General features: G+C 34.2%; 1 protein-coding gene across 1 annotated transcript in view; it reads left to right on the top strand.

The window, feature by feature from the left end:
- cpe (carboxypeptidase E) overlaps window positions 1–15,261 on the top strand; it is a 25,111-nt gene that overhangs the window by 7,094 nt on the left and 2,756 nt on the right. Inside the window, exons 2-7 of the mRNA XM_016443601.1 lie at window positions 7,472–7,668; window positions 11,732–11,899; window positions 12,023–12,140; window positions 12,963–13,145; window positions 14,181–14,320; window positions 14,475–14,574. Coding sequence (XP_016299087.1) covers window positions 7,472–7,668; window positions 11,732–11,899; window positions 12,023–12,140; window positions 12,963–13,145; window positions 14,181–14,320; window positions 14,475–14,574 — 906 coding nt within the window. The remainder of the gene's footprint in view (window positions 1–7,471; window positions 7,669–11,731; window positions 11,900–12,022; window positions 12,141–12,962; window positions 13,146–14,180; window positions 14,321–14,474; window positions 14,575–15,261) is intronic.

Raw genomic sequence — 15,261 nt, forward strand, 5'->3', positions numbered from 1 at the left:
GATTATTAAAAGGGCTATTATAGTCGCTCATTTAAGCCATCAGTAATCGCACGTTTATATTTAATTAAATTATTAAATTAACTTAAACTAAACTATAGCTACTAAACGAGCGTTTTATAGGCTATAGCCTATTCCGCGCTCAAGCGGATCGCATAAATAGCTAGAACATATTTTATTTAGGCTAGGCCTATTTATTACTAAACTGTTTTCTGAGTCAGTGTCTGCAAAGATGAAGTTGACGATGCTGATGAATGACGTTATTCTCAAAATTTAATTATTTTTATTCTCAATATTTTATTTCTACATTTTTCTGGATATTTAATGAGTTTAATCTCGCATTATAGGCTAATGACTTTTAATCTGGATATGTTTTTTTTAAATTGTTTGGCCCTATAATACTCTTTCTTACTCTCTCATTTGGCACGAATCCAAATGTTTCCATATGCACAATGTTGGCTATTTGAATTTGAATGCAACCGACTATTATTTATTAGGCCTAGGCCTATATAAACCAGGCTTTGTACTTAACCCGCTTTCCAAAAAAAAAACAATCATGGTCCTCTTCACATGAGCAAATATGTGCTTGGCCCGAGCTCAGGCTGAATGGCACGGATTGTACTACTTTTAATTAACCAGTGTATCTAGATTCTATAGTGTATCTAAAGGGCGGAACGAAAGTCTCAAAATTCAAATGAATCAAATAGAATCGACTCAGAAGAGACGTGAATGAATGCACGCGTATCGCCTGATCCACAAATGCACATTTTAATCGCGACATGCACAAATTATGATACTTTAATACAAACTATAACATTTGTATTCACAAATATGTTTCTATTTGAACAAAATGCTGCACATTAATGTGATTCTTAACTCTGCAGACACCGGTTGAAAAGCATTTGTTTCAGTGTAGTGACACAAATTTGCGTGTACTACGGGCTGTTTTAATTAACCAGTGTATCTAGATTCTATAGTGTATCTATATATTTGGTTGACTGTATTTTATTCTGATAATGAACAGGCTGTAGCGTTTGCAATGCAGTAGACCTATATGAAAGGTGCATTTCTCTCGTACTGCAGAGATGGCTAATCAGCATCGTCAACTTCATCTTTGCATAATAATAATAATAATAATAGCCTACAAGGAAGGAATAACTGACAATGTGCCATTGAATTACAGAAAGGAAGAAAAAACAAGGTACCGTCACGAAGTTCTTGTTTGGCAAAATTAATATAAGCTATTCTGTGTCTTAAGACAAGATAAGTTAGAACAAGTTCAATAAAACATCTTTATTATATTTCTACGGTAGAGCTTTAATACAAACTGAAACATTTGTATTCATAAATATGTCTCTATTTGAACAAAATGCTGCACATTAATGTAATTCTTAACTCTGCAGACACCGGCTGAAAAGCATTTGCTTCAGTGTAGAGACGCACTTTTGCGATTTTTTCAAATCGTGTACACGTTAATGAATTGCACTAAGCCTTGTTCGTTGGTAGTTGTGTGTGTGGGGGACGTGAAATGCTGTAAACTGCGAAAATGAAGTCTCAAAATCCAAATGAACCGAACAAAATCGACTCGAACTAGACATCAATTAATGCACGCGTGTCACCTGATCCACATATGCACGGATTCCTTTTTGCTTGAGCAATTTATGATATATTAATGCAGAACAGAATATTTTTATTCGCAAACATGTCTGCATTTGTACAAATCGCTGCACAATCATTTAATCCCGAATTCCACAGACTCAAATTGAAAGGCATTTGTTTGTGGTTAGTAAGATACATGTATAAAATTTATGCAGTACATGGATAATTGTGCGTGCATCTATTAATCATTTTGAGTCTAATATCATCCCATAAGGATGCATCAAATTGGTAAAATAGAAATCTAAAGACATTTATAATTTAAGATCTCTATTTCAAATAAAGGCTGTTATTTTGAACTTTCTAATCATTAGAAAATCCTGAAAACTGTATCACAGTTTGCTCAACTGTTTTCAACATTGATAATCACCAAATCAGCATATTAAAATGATTTCTGAAGTATATAAATAGGCCTATATAAAAATAGAAAACAGTTATTTTAATTGTATTTATTTTATTATAATACTTCACAGTATTACAGTTTTTATTGTATGTTTGATCAAATAAATGTATCATAAATATGTAAAATCTGGGATTAACTCCATCAATTTATGAGATGAATTGTTATTTACTGTATTTATCAACAATCCTAATGTATATATTTATCTTACTGTGAGACCCAATATACAACCTACATTGGCTTGCTGAAGGATTTATGGTATGTTTACAGGTTGCTCTGTGATATTTAATCTTTATTCAAAAATTTTAAGGCACATAGTTGCAAATATGATATCCTTGCATGTTTACCAAACCTTTGGTAAATGCAGATATCTGATACCACATTTAACACCAATTTAAACCAAAGTGACATTTAGTTGCATTTTTATTTGAACTTGAAGGCTGTGGATTTGTCTTAAAAACAGATACACAAATAATAAAGCTATGACCAAGAAACAGAATGCTGCGTGTTTAAATGTTTGTCTTTCGTGAGGTATATTGTCCTAAATGAGGTTAACAGATACCATGTAACAGATCTGATCTTTCTCTTGACGTATATTTTCTTTGTGAGGCAGGGAAAAAAAGAGAAAGAGGGATAGAGAGGTAGTAAACAAAGCAAGGAGAAAGTTGATGAGACGAGTGTGTGAGAGATGGTGTTGATGTTTAAGATTATGTTTAGAGAGAGAAGTGATGTAGACTGTATGGCTTTGAAATGTGTAATTTTAGCCTTTTTGTTTGTCTGTTTCACTGAAAGATTAGCAGCTTTCTCCCTTTCCTGCCTGCACCTCACTTCATCTGTACAGCTGATGATTTCATCATTACTGCTATCAAAACAGCTTTGCTTTATTTGGATAGGACACACATATAAAACTGTGTTTCATAATATAGGGGAAGTTTGTTCCTTACAGTCTTTGTGGGATTTCACACGTTTTGTCTTCATCCTTTGCCCACATGATGCATTAATTCTTTCATTTTGGGACTAGGGGTGTTAAAACTTTCATTTCTCAAAAACTGTTTGATACTGAAAATTCAAAATTCACAGCATCACTTATGGAATTCACTGTAATAATATCCAGTGTATTACATTTATGTAAAATAGTGAAGATGATTGATTATCAGTTTGACTGACACTTTTACCGATATTGATATTGTAGTCTCTCTCTCTCTCTATAGGCTATATTATTTACATTTAAAACATTTAGCAGATGCTATTTAACAAAAGAGAAATTTCAAAAACAATTTAACTATTCATAACTATAATGTTGTGAACATTATTATTTTATTTTAATATTTCTAATGGATATTATATTTATATTGTTGTAGTCTCATTTGATAAATGATTCCACATTTATATTTATTGCAGAAATAAAACGATTAAAAATGTTCTGTATATCAGATTATTTTAATCAGTTAATGGCACTATTTCATCACATTACAATTTGTGACAAAATATGACTTTTAACTAAACAAACAAACAAAAGCAAATTTAGATTTAAAAAAAATGCAAAAAAGTTGATGTGTTTATCTTTAGGTTGTTGATTAAAAGTGAACCCGAATGACAAATTCCAAGTATTAGCTCATAGATTTGGTCTTAAAAGTAGATTTTATCTTCACTGTGAGGTGCAAGTGAAAAAACATTTATTGCATGATTGTGTTGCTTATCAGCTGATATAAAATATATATATATATTTAAAAAAACATTATATTCAAATTCTATACAGCACATCCTGTCATATGTTAAAATAAAAAATCAAATCAGAAAACACCTTTACTTTCAGTCTCTCACTTTCTCACACACTTTTTCTCAGACACCTACCCATCTACACACTCACGCACACATTACACATTTAGACACACATTTCCTATGGACAGGCCTGGGAATACTTTGCTTTGACGTTAACATCTGCAAAAGAGTTTGGTGGTAATTTCATTTTAAAGTAATCGGAGCTTCAAAGTCTGGTTGTAAAGGGACATACGTCCTTATTTAGGAGCTTGAACACACACACACACACACACACACACTGTGGATGTTTTGCACATGCTGCTCTTTAATTGCGAGATGTAGAATATTTCGATGTTCAGGGGAGGCAGTGAAATAGACGGCTAAAAAAGGCCAGAGCCTGCAAGGAACCCTGCTGAATAAAACAGCTCTTCCATCTGTTTCCAATCTGTGTGCATGGCAAATAAATGTGCATTCAGTACTGTATGCCTTTGTGTTCTGGTGTGTTGGCTTTTCTAAACAGGTCTGTCCAATGTAAACATCCATTTTAGAGCCAATGTCCTATATAAGGTTCTTAAATATTATATAATGTTTACTGCGCAATGGCAGGTAAACATTGTTTGTGTGTTTTGTATATGTGTAAACTCTACATTACAATAAAGTCAGTGTGGTGTGCTTATCAGGCAGAAGAGTTCTCAGAAGTTCATATTTCATGAAAAAGGTCTAGTGTCCTTTCCCGGCCTCTGATGATTTGTGCATGTTACCTGAGGGATGAAGTGTGTTTGCCTATGTTAGTGCTCATGTTTGAGCATGGGATTGTTGGGGAGGGTTTAAGTGGGTCAGGGCTTTGTTGTGTGAAAGCAGAGAGGATTCTGGAAGCTCTAAGGATTTTACCTGAGCCCATGTTTGCAATGGGTTTAGTGTTTGCAGCAGTTGATATATAATATTTGTTCTGTATATTTTACCATACATTACTATTCACAAGTGTGGGGCTAATAAGATTTTATTAATGTTTTTGAAATACACCTTTTATGCTCAAAGTTTGTGTATACTGTTTCTATTTTAATATATTTTTAGATTTCATTTTAAGCCGAATTGTCAGCAGACTATTATGGAAGCCTGCTTCTGCCAATGAATAAAAAATAAAAAGGTAACTTTTTGCAGCTTTTTATCTCACAATTATGACTTTTTCTCACAACTGAGACTTTACATATCGCAATTCTGATACAAACTTGCAATTCTGACTCCTTTTCTTAGAATTGTGAGATATAAGCTTGAAATTGCAAGGAATAAAGTCAGAATTGCAAGATATAAACTGGCAATTCTGAGAAATGAAGTCAGAATTGTCAGTTTATATCCCACAATACTGACTTAATTTCTCTGACTTTAATTTCTCAGAATTATAACTTGCGGATTTGTATCATGCAATTCGGAGAAAAAACTCTGAATTGAGAGATGTGAACTCGCAATTGCAAGAAAAAAGTCAGAATTGTGAGATTAAAAGTCGCAATTACCTTTTTTACTTTAAAAAAAACAACTTTTGAACAGAAGTGTATATGTAGTCTAAATTAATTACTAAATCCACATTTTTAAATACCAAGATAGCATTATACAAGACACAGCGACATGCTATAAATATAAATTTAATATTACACATTAATTTTTTCAAAGTAATATTTGTAATACTTACATTTTATATGAAACAATATGCAAAACAATTTGTATAATAATATATTTCATCAGCTAAAATAATCTAAAATATGAGTATCAGCACCGCAACAGCTTTGAAAGGTTAAATGTGTGTGGGGAAAGTTCTGTATGTGCAAAAACACTGTTGCAGGAATACACCTCTGCCCTGTATGTTTTATATGTATATGCACATTTAAGAAAAACTCAAAAATAAATAAATAAAAAGGATAAATGAATGTTTGTGAATAGGTCCATAGGAATCCATTGATTCTATTAAAATGAATATGTCTTTTATATAATATTCGAATTCACCTGTCTTTAAACATGTACGGACACGTGTGTCTGGAAACATCTGAAATGTCTTGTATGCTTTCTTATTTTACTACTCCATCTGTTCAGTCAATCTAGCATTATAGATGTTATGCACATTAATGTCTTCTCTCTCTCTCTCTCTCTCTCTGTCTTTATGTGAGTGTGTTGTTCTTGATATCTGGCTAGGTGTTCTCGGAGGAGTAATTCTCAGTAAATCCACAACCTAGACCAGAATCATTCAGCACACTCTAGAAACAAGGGGAGACCAAGGTCATTTAAGTAAACAAATAAGACCGTGTCTTGATTCTGCAAGCATAGGAGCTGCTTTTGAGATGGAAAAGAAGAGAACATTAAAAATAAGTCTTAACATCTCATGTAAAATGAATAGAAAATAAAACAGCTCATAAAATATTGAGTTTATTATTAAAATATTTATTATTTAGTGGAAATGACATCATTTCTGGCCTTATTGTACCCTATTTGTGGAAAGTAACAAGTATATGAAAATATTTAATTATGTGTGGATATTTTGAATATCTGTCTTTGTTGTGCTGATTTTCATTGTTTTGTTTTTTTTTAAATGGTTGACTTTATTTATGTAGTGATTTTTTTGTACTTTAAAGGGGTCATATGATGTTGCTAAAAAGAACAATATTTTGTGTATTTGGTGTAATGAAATATTGCCGGGCTTGCGGCAACCACATGTGACGACCCCGGGCTGGACTCCGCTTCGTCCACAGTGAAAGCCGATCCGGCAATCCACAGCGCGAAGTTGATGTATTTCCTCAGCGACCAGCACGGATCAGCTCTAGGCATGACGAAGTGGATATCGTCCTCTTTTGGAAAGCCAAACAAAGAAGTTTCGCTTTCACAATGAAACACACAGCGCCTCCACAACATGGCGGCAGCAACAATACTACAGCGAGAATAAAAGTTACGCCTTCTTTCTTTGCGTGAACATTTGGGTGGTGTTATGCAAATCTTCCCACATCGTGACGTAGACATGTGGGGGCGTGTTAGAACGAGGCGTTTTAGGAGGGCGTGGACCAGTCTTAACTTTTATAAAGAATATCTCTTTGGATTTGAGACTTTAGTCTTTGCAACTTTAGGGATCTTATCTATTCACGAACAGCTTGTAACACTCCAAAGAGAAAGGAAAATTTGAAATTGGATCATATGACCCCTTTAAAAGCCCAACATATGATCAGTACGTTATATACTTCAGTGCTATTTGATATCTAATTTTTCATTAAATATAATATTTTTATTAGACATTAAATTTAAGTTAAAGTTTTAAGTTAACTTTAGTTAACAGTTAAGTTAACAGTTTTTTTTTAATAAAGTGTCAGTCATTCTCTTTGTCCGCTATTTGACCCAGTATCATGATAGTAAAATACATCATAAATTTTCTATAATAATTGCTAAATGATTGACAAATTGTCCAAGACATTACGTATGATCGGTTGGTAAGATACTGGTTATGCTGTCTTTGACATTTATACATGTGATTCATACAACTCAAATAAGTAAAGTTAACTTTTTAAAAGATAATTCTTAAAATAACTGGCAAGGCATCATTTAGTTGTTATTTTTGTCAGTTCATTTAACAAACGTGCATACAGTGTCGTGCCATTAACTGTGTTTGTTTTTGTGTAATAGGTGAGCCGGAGTTTAAGTACATTGGGAACATGCACGGTAATGAGGCAGTGGGTAGAGAGCTGCTCATCTATCTGGCTCAATATCTCTGTAATGAGTACCAGGAGGGCAACGACACCATCATTGACCTGATCCACTCCACACGCATTCACATCATGCCCTCCATGAATCCTGACGGCTTCGAGAAAGCAGCCTCACAGGTAAACACACACACACACCTTATACAAGAAGAAGAATATAAACAGAATGCAGCTGTATCTTTGGTTTTTGGTGTCCTGTGTTCCAAATGGGCCTAAAATGCTAAATAAAAAGCCTAATTAGGGATAGTAAAGATCCATTTCCAAAAGCACAAACATAAAATAACATTTGAAAAGTTAAAAAAGGTTGTGATTAATGTACACGGTATATTTACTGTTTGTGAAAATTAAAATATTAAATACAATTAGAAAATTCGATTTTTTTAAAAAACTATTTACCATCTATCATGTGTTCTCATATTTCCATCATGACAACCCTTAGAAGATTTTAGCATGGTAATGGATATGATGTATTTAGTCTTGGCTGCTGCTGCTGCTGCTGCAAAGCAAGTACAGGAACTTGCTACTGCCAATACATATGCCGATACGTTGCTGTGAGTATTTAAGACATACTGCTGCTGCACAAGTAGCAGATCTATACAGGTGGAGCTGGGGAAGGTGGAGGGTTTCAGTGGAACTCTGAAATGCTCTAGTGAATGTATAGCAGCAAGCTCATTTGCTGCGTATGCGTATGTGAGAGTAACAGAGACAATAGTTCAAAAATCACTAGCGGTTGACAAATTTCTACCAGTTTATTGTGTCTACTGGTATATCGCCTACCCCTACTATAGTACTGTTTTGATCTCTTTGCTATTTGCAATGGTTATTATTTACTATTTGCCATACCTGCTATGTTTCCATCCACCTATTTTTATGCGCATTTTGGAAAATCCCATAAAAAAAAACGCTGGATGGAAACGCCAAGATGTGCATAAATTCAAAAAATGCACATAAAAAACTTATGCACACATTTGAGTAGGATAAACTTTTTATCGAATAAGAAAAAATGTGCATAAACTACGATGGAAACACATTTAACAAATACATTTTTCCATACGCATCGAAAAAGTCATGTGACTTTGCGCTATGAGACGGGATAACTTGACTAACCAGTGGACCGCTCTCGTTCTCGTTCACAGCATCTATATGTTGTTATGGTCATTCTGAAATGCCTGAACCAAGTCTGTCATCAAAGTATTTCTGTATAATTGTCTTACACGACTGCGTTCCCAAACAGCAGTCATCCACCTCCGAAAGCAATGACTGCATTTATTGTTTCGTCTGCTCGCTCTGCGGCGCAAGTAATTTATCACATATGAAAATTACTATATTCAGTGGCTTCTCCTAGTTTTCTAAGTGATATTTAGTGCCAGTTTACAAGGAAGTGATGATTTTGTTCTCTTTGACTCATTGGATGGACACGATGCTTTATTTGCGAATGTTTTATGCAATATTCCAGTTTTGCACATAAGTTTAATTTGAATCTTTGGATGGAAACTACATGAATGAAAGAGAGGGTGGAGCCAACAACCATCTCCTGAAAAACATGAAGAAAGCTGTGGATGAAAACACCAAGGTGAGAGAGTGTTTGATCAACTATTTGTTAAATATATAAGCATGGTATTAGTAGTATTACACATTTTGGAGCATCAGGTTTTAGACTGGTAAAATTATAATTTTTTTTACCTGTGTGTTACAGCTGGCACCAGAAACTAAGGCTATCATTCACTGGATTATGGACATTCCATTTGTCCTATCAGCCAATTTGCATGGAGGAGACGTGGTGGCCAATTACCCATATGATGAGACACGCAGTGGTGAGAAACCACATGCATACACAAAAAACAATCACATATAAACATATACATTCATATACATTCTTAGAGATAATATAATATGATATGATATGATATGATATGATATATGATATAATTTTATTTTTGTTTGCGGTCAGTAAGATTTTTTTTTTAAATTTGATAATTTTATTCATAAACATTACATTTACATTGGTACAAAAGATTTATATTTCAAATAAATGCTGTTCTTTTGAACTTTGTGTAAATAAAGGAATTCTGAAAAAATTTATCACTAAATGTTTCCACAAAAATATTAAGCAGCATAACTCATCAATAATGAGAAATACTCCTTGAGCAGCAAATCAGCATATTAGAATGATTTCTGAAGGATCATGTGACACTGAAGACTGGAGTAATGATGCTGAATATTCAGCTTTACCCTCACAGGAATAAATAAATGAATTAAATACATTTGATTTTTAAATGTATATTAAAATAGAAGACAGTTAATTTCAATTATAGTAATTTTTCACAATATTACTTCTTTTTATTGTATTTTTGTTCACATAAGTAACTTTTGAATAGCATTGGAATATAATATAATTACACAGTAACCCTAACCCTTATAGACACCTACAACATTTGCATCATTCGACTTCATTTGACCTATTAATAGACCTTTTTTACTAGTTGGTTTTAGAAAATGTTACCAAAAATGTGGCCCAAATGTGGACCAAGTATGGCCCAAATATTTACAATCAATTACAGTTTCATAGAATTAAACCAGGAAAAGTTATCATATAATTTGATTGGCTATTTAGTTTTTCTCTGTTTGTCCATCAGGTTCTACTCATGAATATAGTGCTAGTCCAGATGATCTGGTGTTTAAGTCTCTGGCTAAGGCCTACTCCAGCTATAACCCAGTGATGTCTGACCCAAACCGGCCTCCATGCCGCAAGAATGATGATGACTCCAGCTTCAAAGAGGGCATCACTAATGGAGGAGCCTGGTACAGTGTTTTAATTTGAATCTTTGGATGGAAACATAGCTACTGTGATTTTTCATTCATTGTATTAAAAACCAATTAGGGTTGACTAGCAAACAAAATATGAATTATTAACTTTATTGATAGTATTATATAGAACCCACAACAATTAAAAAAAAATCATAGATAATAACAAGTGAGGTTTCAATTAAATTTTGACCGCTGAACTAAAAAAAAATCCCCGGTTTCCATTTCAAAAAACTGTTCACCTTATTTTAGCATAGAGTTTTGTTGGCAGAATGCAGTGGTGCTGATTTCATAACACTTTACTGTGGTTTACCACATCCTTCTGCAGTCTGTACTCACACAAGTGTGGGCTTTGACATTTCACGACACATTTGACATATTTTAGCCATAAGGTCCCTGGACTTTTAGTTTCACATTTGTTTAGGGGAAACCAAAAGATTATTAAACACCTCACTGGGATGTGGTTTACCACACTGCTTTACTGCTTCAGCTGTGATAAATGTCTATCCTGACCACACAGCAAACATGCGTTGTCTCTGGGTTTTTCTGTTTGTTTTAGAGGTCGATAGAAAGTCCTGTCCTGGCAAATATGAGCACAAAGGTTGCATCTTTTATGGGAACTGTACATAAAAAAAATGTTACTATAAAATGATTTCAGTAGGATAGAGAGGATTACAGAGGTCACAGATGGGATAAAGTCTTGTGATCATGGGTGATATGGGTGTTATTTGTATGTTAAAACAAATGTTACGGTTGTATTCAGACTTCCTCTTTTAGCCAGACTCACTTTACAAGACTCTGGCATTTCCTGTAGTGTCTGAAAAATGACGAGTAACCGAAGTGATTTCCTCCTCAGTCTGAAACCTAGGTTCCACTAAGTCTAAACTGAGTCTGTGCAGCTTTCACCTGTTTGTGCTGTCTGCCCTGACAAAAAAATTAAACCCCCTTTTTTAAAGGTTTGCTCTACAACTCAAAGGTTTAGGGTCTGTAAGATAACAGAACAATTAACAAAAATTGCAACATCTGTCTTAAAGCATTTATTATAATTATTATAAATATGAATACACTTTGTCACTTTCTTTAAAAAAGTTATGGGGTCAGCAAGTTTTTAAGACATAGTTGAGTGACTTTAGCTGTTAAGCTCAAACACACACCCACACCAAATAAGTACCTTGAAAGTCAATAAAATGTACTTTACTGATATGAAAAAAACCTTCATAACGAGTCTTTAAAAAATTGTGACAAGAAGAACATACACATTTGGGACAATTTTTCATTTTTGAGTGAACTACTTGAAAATGGAGATCTTACGTGTTTTTGTTTTAAAAGATTGTGGTAATTCTGCTAATGGTATCATTATTATAATATTTATGTGCAGTCTGGTGAGATGAAGGACTGGTTTGTGGGCCGCAGCAATGCTCAGGGGATTGATCTGAACCGGAACTTTCCAGATCTTGATCGCATCGTCTACATGAATGAAAGAGAGGGTGGAGCCAACAACCATCTCCTGAAAAACATGAAGAAAGCTGTGGATGAAAACACCAAGGTGAGAGAGTGTTTGATCAACTATTTGTTAAATATATAAGCATGGTATTAGTAGTATTACACATTTTGGAGCATCAGGTTTTAGACTGGTAAAATTATAATTTTTTTTACCTGTGTGTTACAGCTGGCACCAGAAACTAAGGCTATCATTCACTGGATTATGGACATTCCATTTGTCCTATCAGCCAATTTGCATGGAGGAGACGTGGTGGCCAATTACCCATATGATGAGACACGCAGTGGTGAGAAACCACATGCATACACAAAAAACAATCACATATAAACATATACATTCATATACATTCTTAGAGATAATATAATATGATATGATATGATATGATATGATATATGATATAATTTTATTTTTGTTTGCGGTCAGTAAGATTTTTTTTTTAAATTTGATAATTTTATTCATAAACATTACATTTACATTGGTACAAAAGATTTATATTTCAAATAAATGCTGTTCTTTTGAACTTTGTGTAAATAAAGGAATTCTGAAAAAATTTATCACTAAATGTTTCCACAAAAATATTAAGCAGCATAACTCATCAATAATGAGAAATACTCCTTGAGCAGCAAATCAGCATATTAGAATGATTTCTGAAGGATCATGTGACACTGAAGACTGGAGTAATGATGCTGAATATTCAGCTTTACCCTCACAGGAATAAATAAATGAATTAAATACATTTGATTTTTAAATGTATATTAAAATAGAAGACAGTTAATTTCAATTATAGTAATTTTTCACAATATTACTTCTTTTTATTGTATTTTTGTTCACATAAGTAACTTTTGAATAGCATTGGAATATAATATAATTACACAGTAACCCTAACCCTTATAGACACCTACAACATTTGCATCATTCGACTTCATTTGACCTATTAATAGACCTTTTTTACTAGTTGGTTTTAGAAAATGTTACCAAAAATGTGGCCCAAATGTGGACCAAGTATGGCCCAAATATTTACAATCAATTACAGTTTCATAGAATTAAACCAGGAAAAGTTATCATATAATTTGATTGGCTATTTAGTTTTTCTCTGTTTGTCCATCAGGTTCTACTCATGAATATAGTGCTAGTCCAGATGATCTGGTGTTTAAGTCTCTGGCTAAGGCCTACTCCAGCTATAACCCAGTGATGTCTGACCCAAACCGGCCTCCATGCCGCAAGAATGATGATGACTCCAGCTTCAAAGAGGGCATCACTAATGGAGGAGCCTGGTACAGTGTGCCTGGAGGTATAATGCACAGCTTCAGGAAATCACTAATATATTGTATTAATTGTGTTGTACATTGATTTATTAGAAACATAATAATTATTGTTACTAGTATTTCACACAGCATAATAATGTATTGATTGTGCTGTACATCTGTACGAAGGAGTTTATATTGTCAAAGCCACTTATTTTTCTTAATTGATTAGTGATCTAGAAATAGTGCAGAATATTAAATATTTCATTTCAAATTCTCAAAATTATTGTTAATTATTATACACTTTTATGAAATCTAAATTATAATAATTGGACCTTGCTATATGATGCTATGTAATAATATGTCTCATCGGGACATTGTCTGATGTATATTTTTGTATAAAGGCTAAAAGCAGAAGGTTTAATACCAGATTTAAAAAACAAACAAACAAAAAGGCATGGGAATTCATTTGACTAAAGCTGGTAATCACATCTAGAGAATTGTGCGCTTCCGAATTTGTGGCAGCAATTTGGGGAGGGCCTGACAGCATCTTTGGGATAAATTGAAATGGCCATTGCAGGCTTTACCCAACACCAATTCCTGACCTCACTGACGTTCTTTCAAATCCCCACAGCCATGTTCCAACATTTATGGCGCTTTTCCACTGCGTGGTACGACTCGGCTCAGTATGGTACGGCACGGCTCGGCTCGGCTCGGCTCGGTTTGCGTTTCCACTGCCATTAGTGGAATGCTTTCCTGGAATAATGGAAGCTGTTTTAGCAGCATTGGAGGGGATTAATGCAGATGGTTTTGAAATTAAATGCGCAACAAGCTCATATGAGTGTATGTTCAAGTGTCCACATACAGTACTTTCGCCATGTAGTGCATGTTAATTAAAAATAAAAAATACCAAGAAAAAGGCCACTTAAAGGGATAGTTCACCTTCAGATGCTGGTCCACATTGACTACCATAGTATGGGAAAAAAACAAGTCAATGGGGACCAAATGAAGGTGAACTATCCCTTTAACGTCAGTTGCAAACCTTTGATCTTTCCATTTCTCTCTCTCTCTCTCTCTGTCAGGTATGCAGGACTTCAACTATCTGAGCAGCAATTGTTTTGAGATCACTCTGGAGCTGAGCTGTGATAAGTTTCCTCCTGAGGACACACTCAAGCAGTACTGGGACCAGAACCGCAACTCGCTGGTCAACTACATAGAGCAGGTACAGCCGAATTCTTCGCTTTCTAATGCCTAGTTTTCGTTTGAGAATGCTGACAGGGAGGGAGAGTTGTTTTGTTTTCTGTAAAGCTCGGACTCATGAGTCAGGATTAGAAGGAGGTAGTTTCATCCCTGTTGATCCCTCATGTCTTTCACAGGTTCACAGAGGAGTTGCGGGATTTGTTCGTGATCTCCAAGGGAACCCCATCTCAAACGTTTCTATTTCTGTTGAAGGAATTGACCACGATATGACCACAGGTACACAAACAAGCACATACATACACACAGCAATTTTAATTTATAATTATAATAAAAATATATATAATATAATTTTAATAATAATTTTAGTGCTGTCAATATTAGCACGTTAACGCAGACGATTAATTTTTCCCATTTAACGGCGTTAAAAATATTTAACACCATTAATGCAGGGGTGGAGCTAGTGTTGGCCACCCCACTCACAACTGCTGCTTCTGTCTCTTTTTTCTTGATAAAATTGCATTTATTTAGACACAGAATGCCTTTACGACCACATCAAACAGGAGACTTTACAGACGCACACTCCACTTTACCTCAGCATAGCGTGCTTGTAGCCTGTGCTCTACAATTGCACGCACAAATGCAGTGGCATGCGCTGTAGCCTGTATCATTTAATATTAAAGCACAAATGAAACTACGAACATGCGTGTCAGATCCGCGTCATTTTCAGCAGCGGCAGGTCTTAAAGAAATAGCAGGCAAAAAACCTAATAACCCAGCTGCTGTGATGTCTGTTAATCAAAGAACAAAAAAAAAAAGAGGAAATCAATAATTTTTGTAGCTTTAAGGATTGATCTATATTTAATTTAGTATTTTATTCAAATTCTGTATATTTCCTAATTGCTGAAGGGCACAGGTAAATATGACATTTGTTATAATGGGTTTATGTGAAGATTGTTTTAAGTTC

Source organism: Sinocyclocheilus anshuiensis, unplaced genomic scaffold (assembly GCF_001515605.1).
Source record: "Sinocyclocheilus anshuiensis isolate Anshui unplaced genomic scaffold, SAMN03320099.WGS_v1.1 scaffold85, whole genome shotgun sequence".
Taxonomy (NCBI): domain Eukaryota; kingdom Metazoa; phylum Chordata; class Actinopteri; order Cypriniformes; family Cyprinidae; genus Sinocyclocheilus; species Sinocyclocheilus anshuiensis.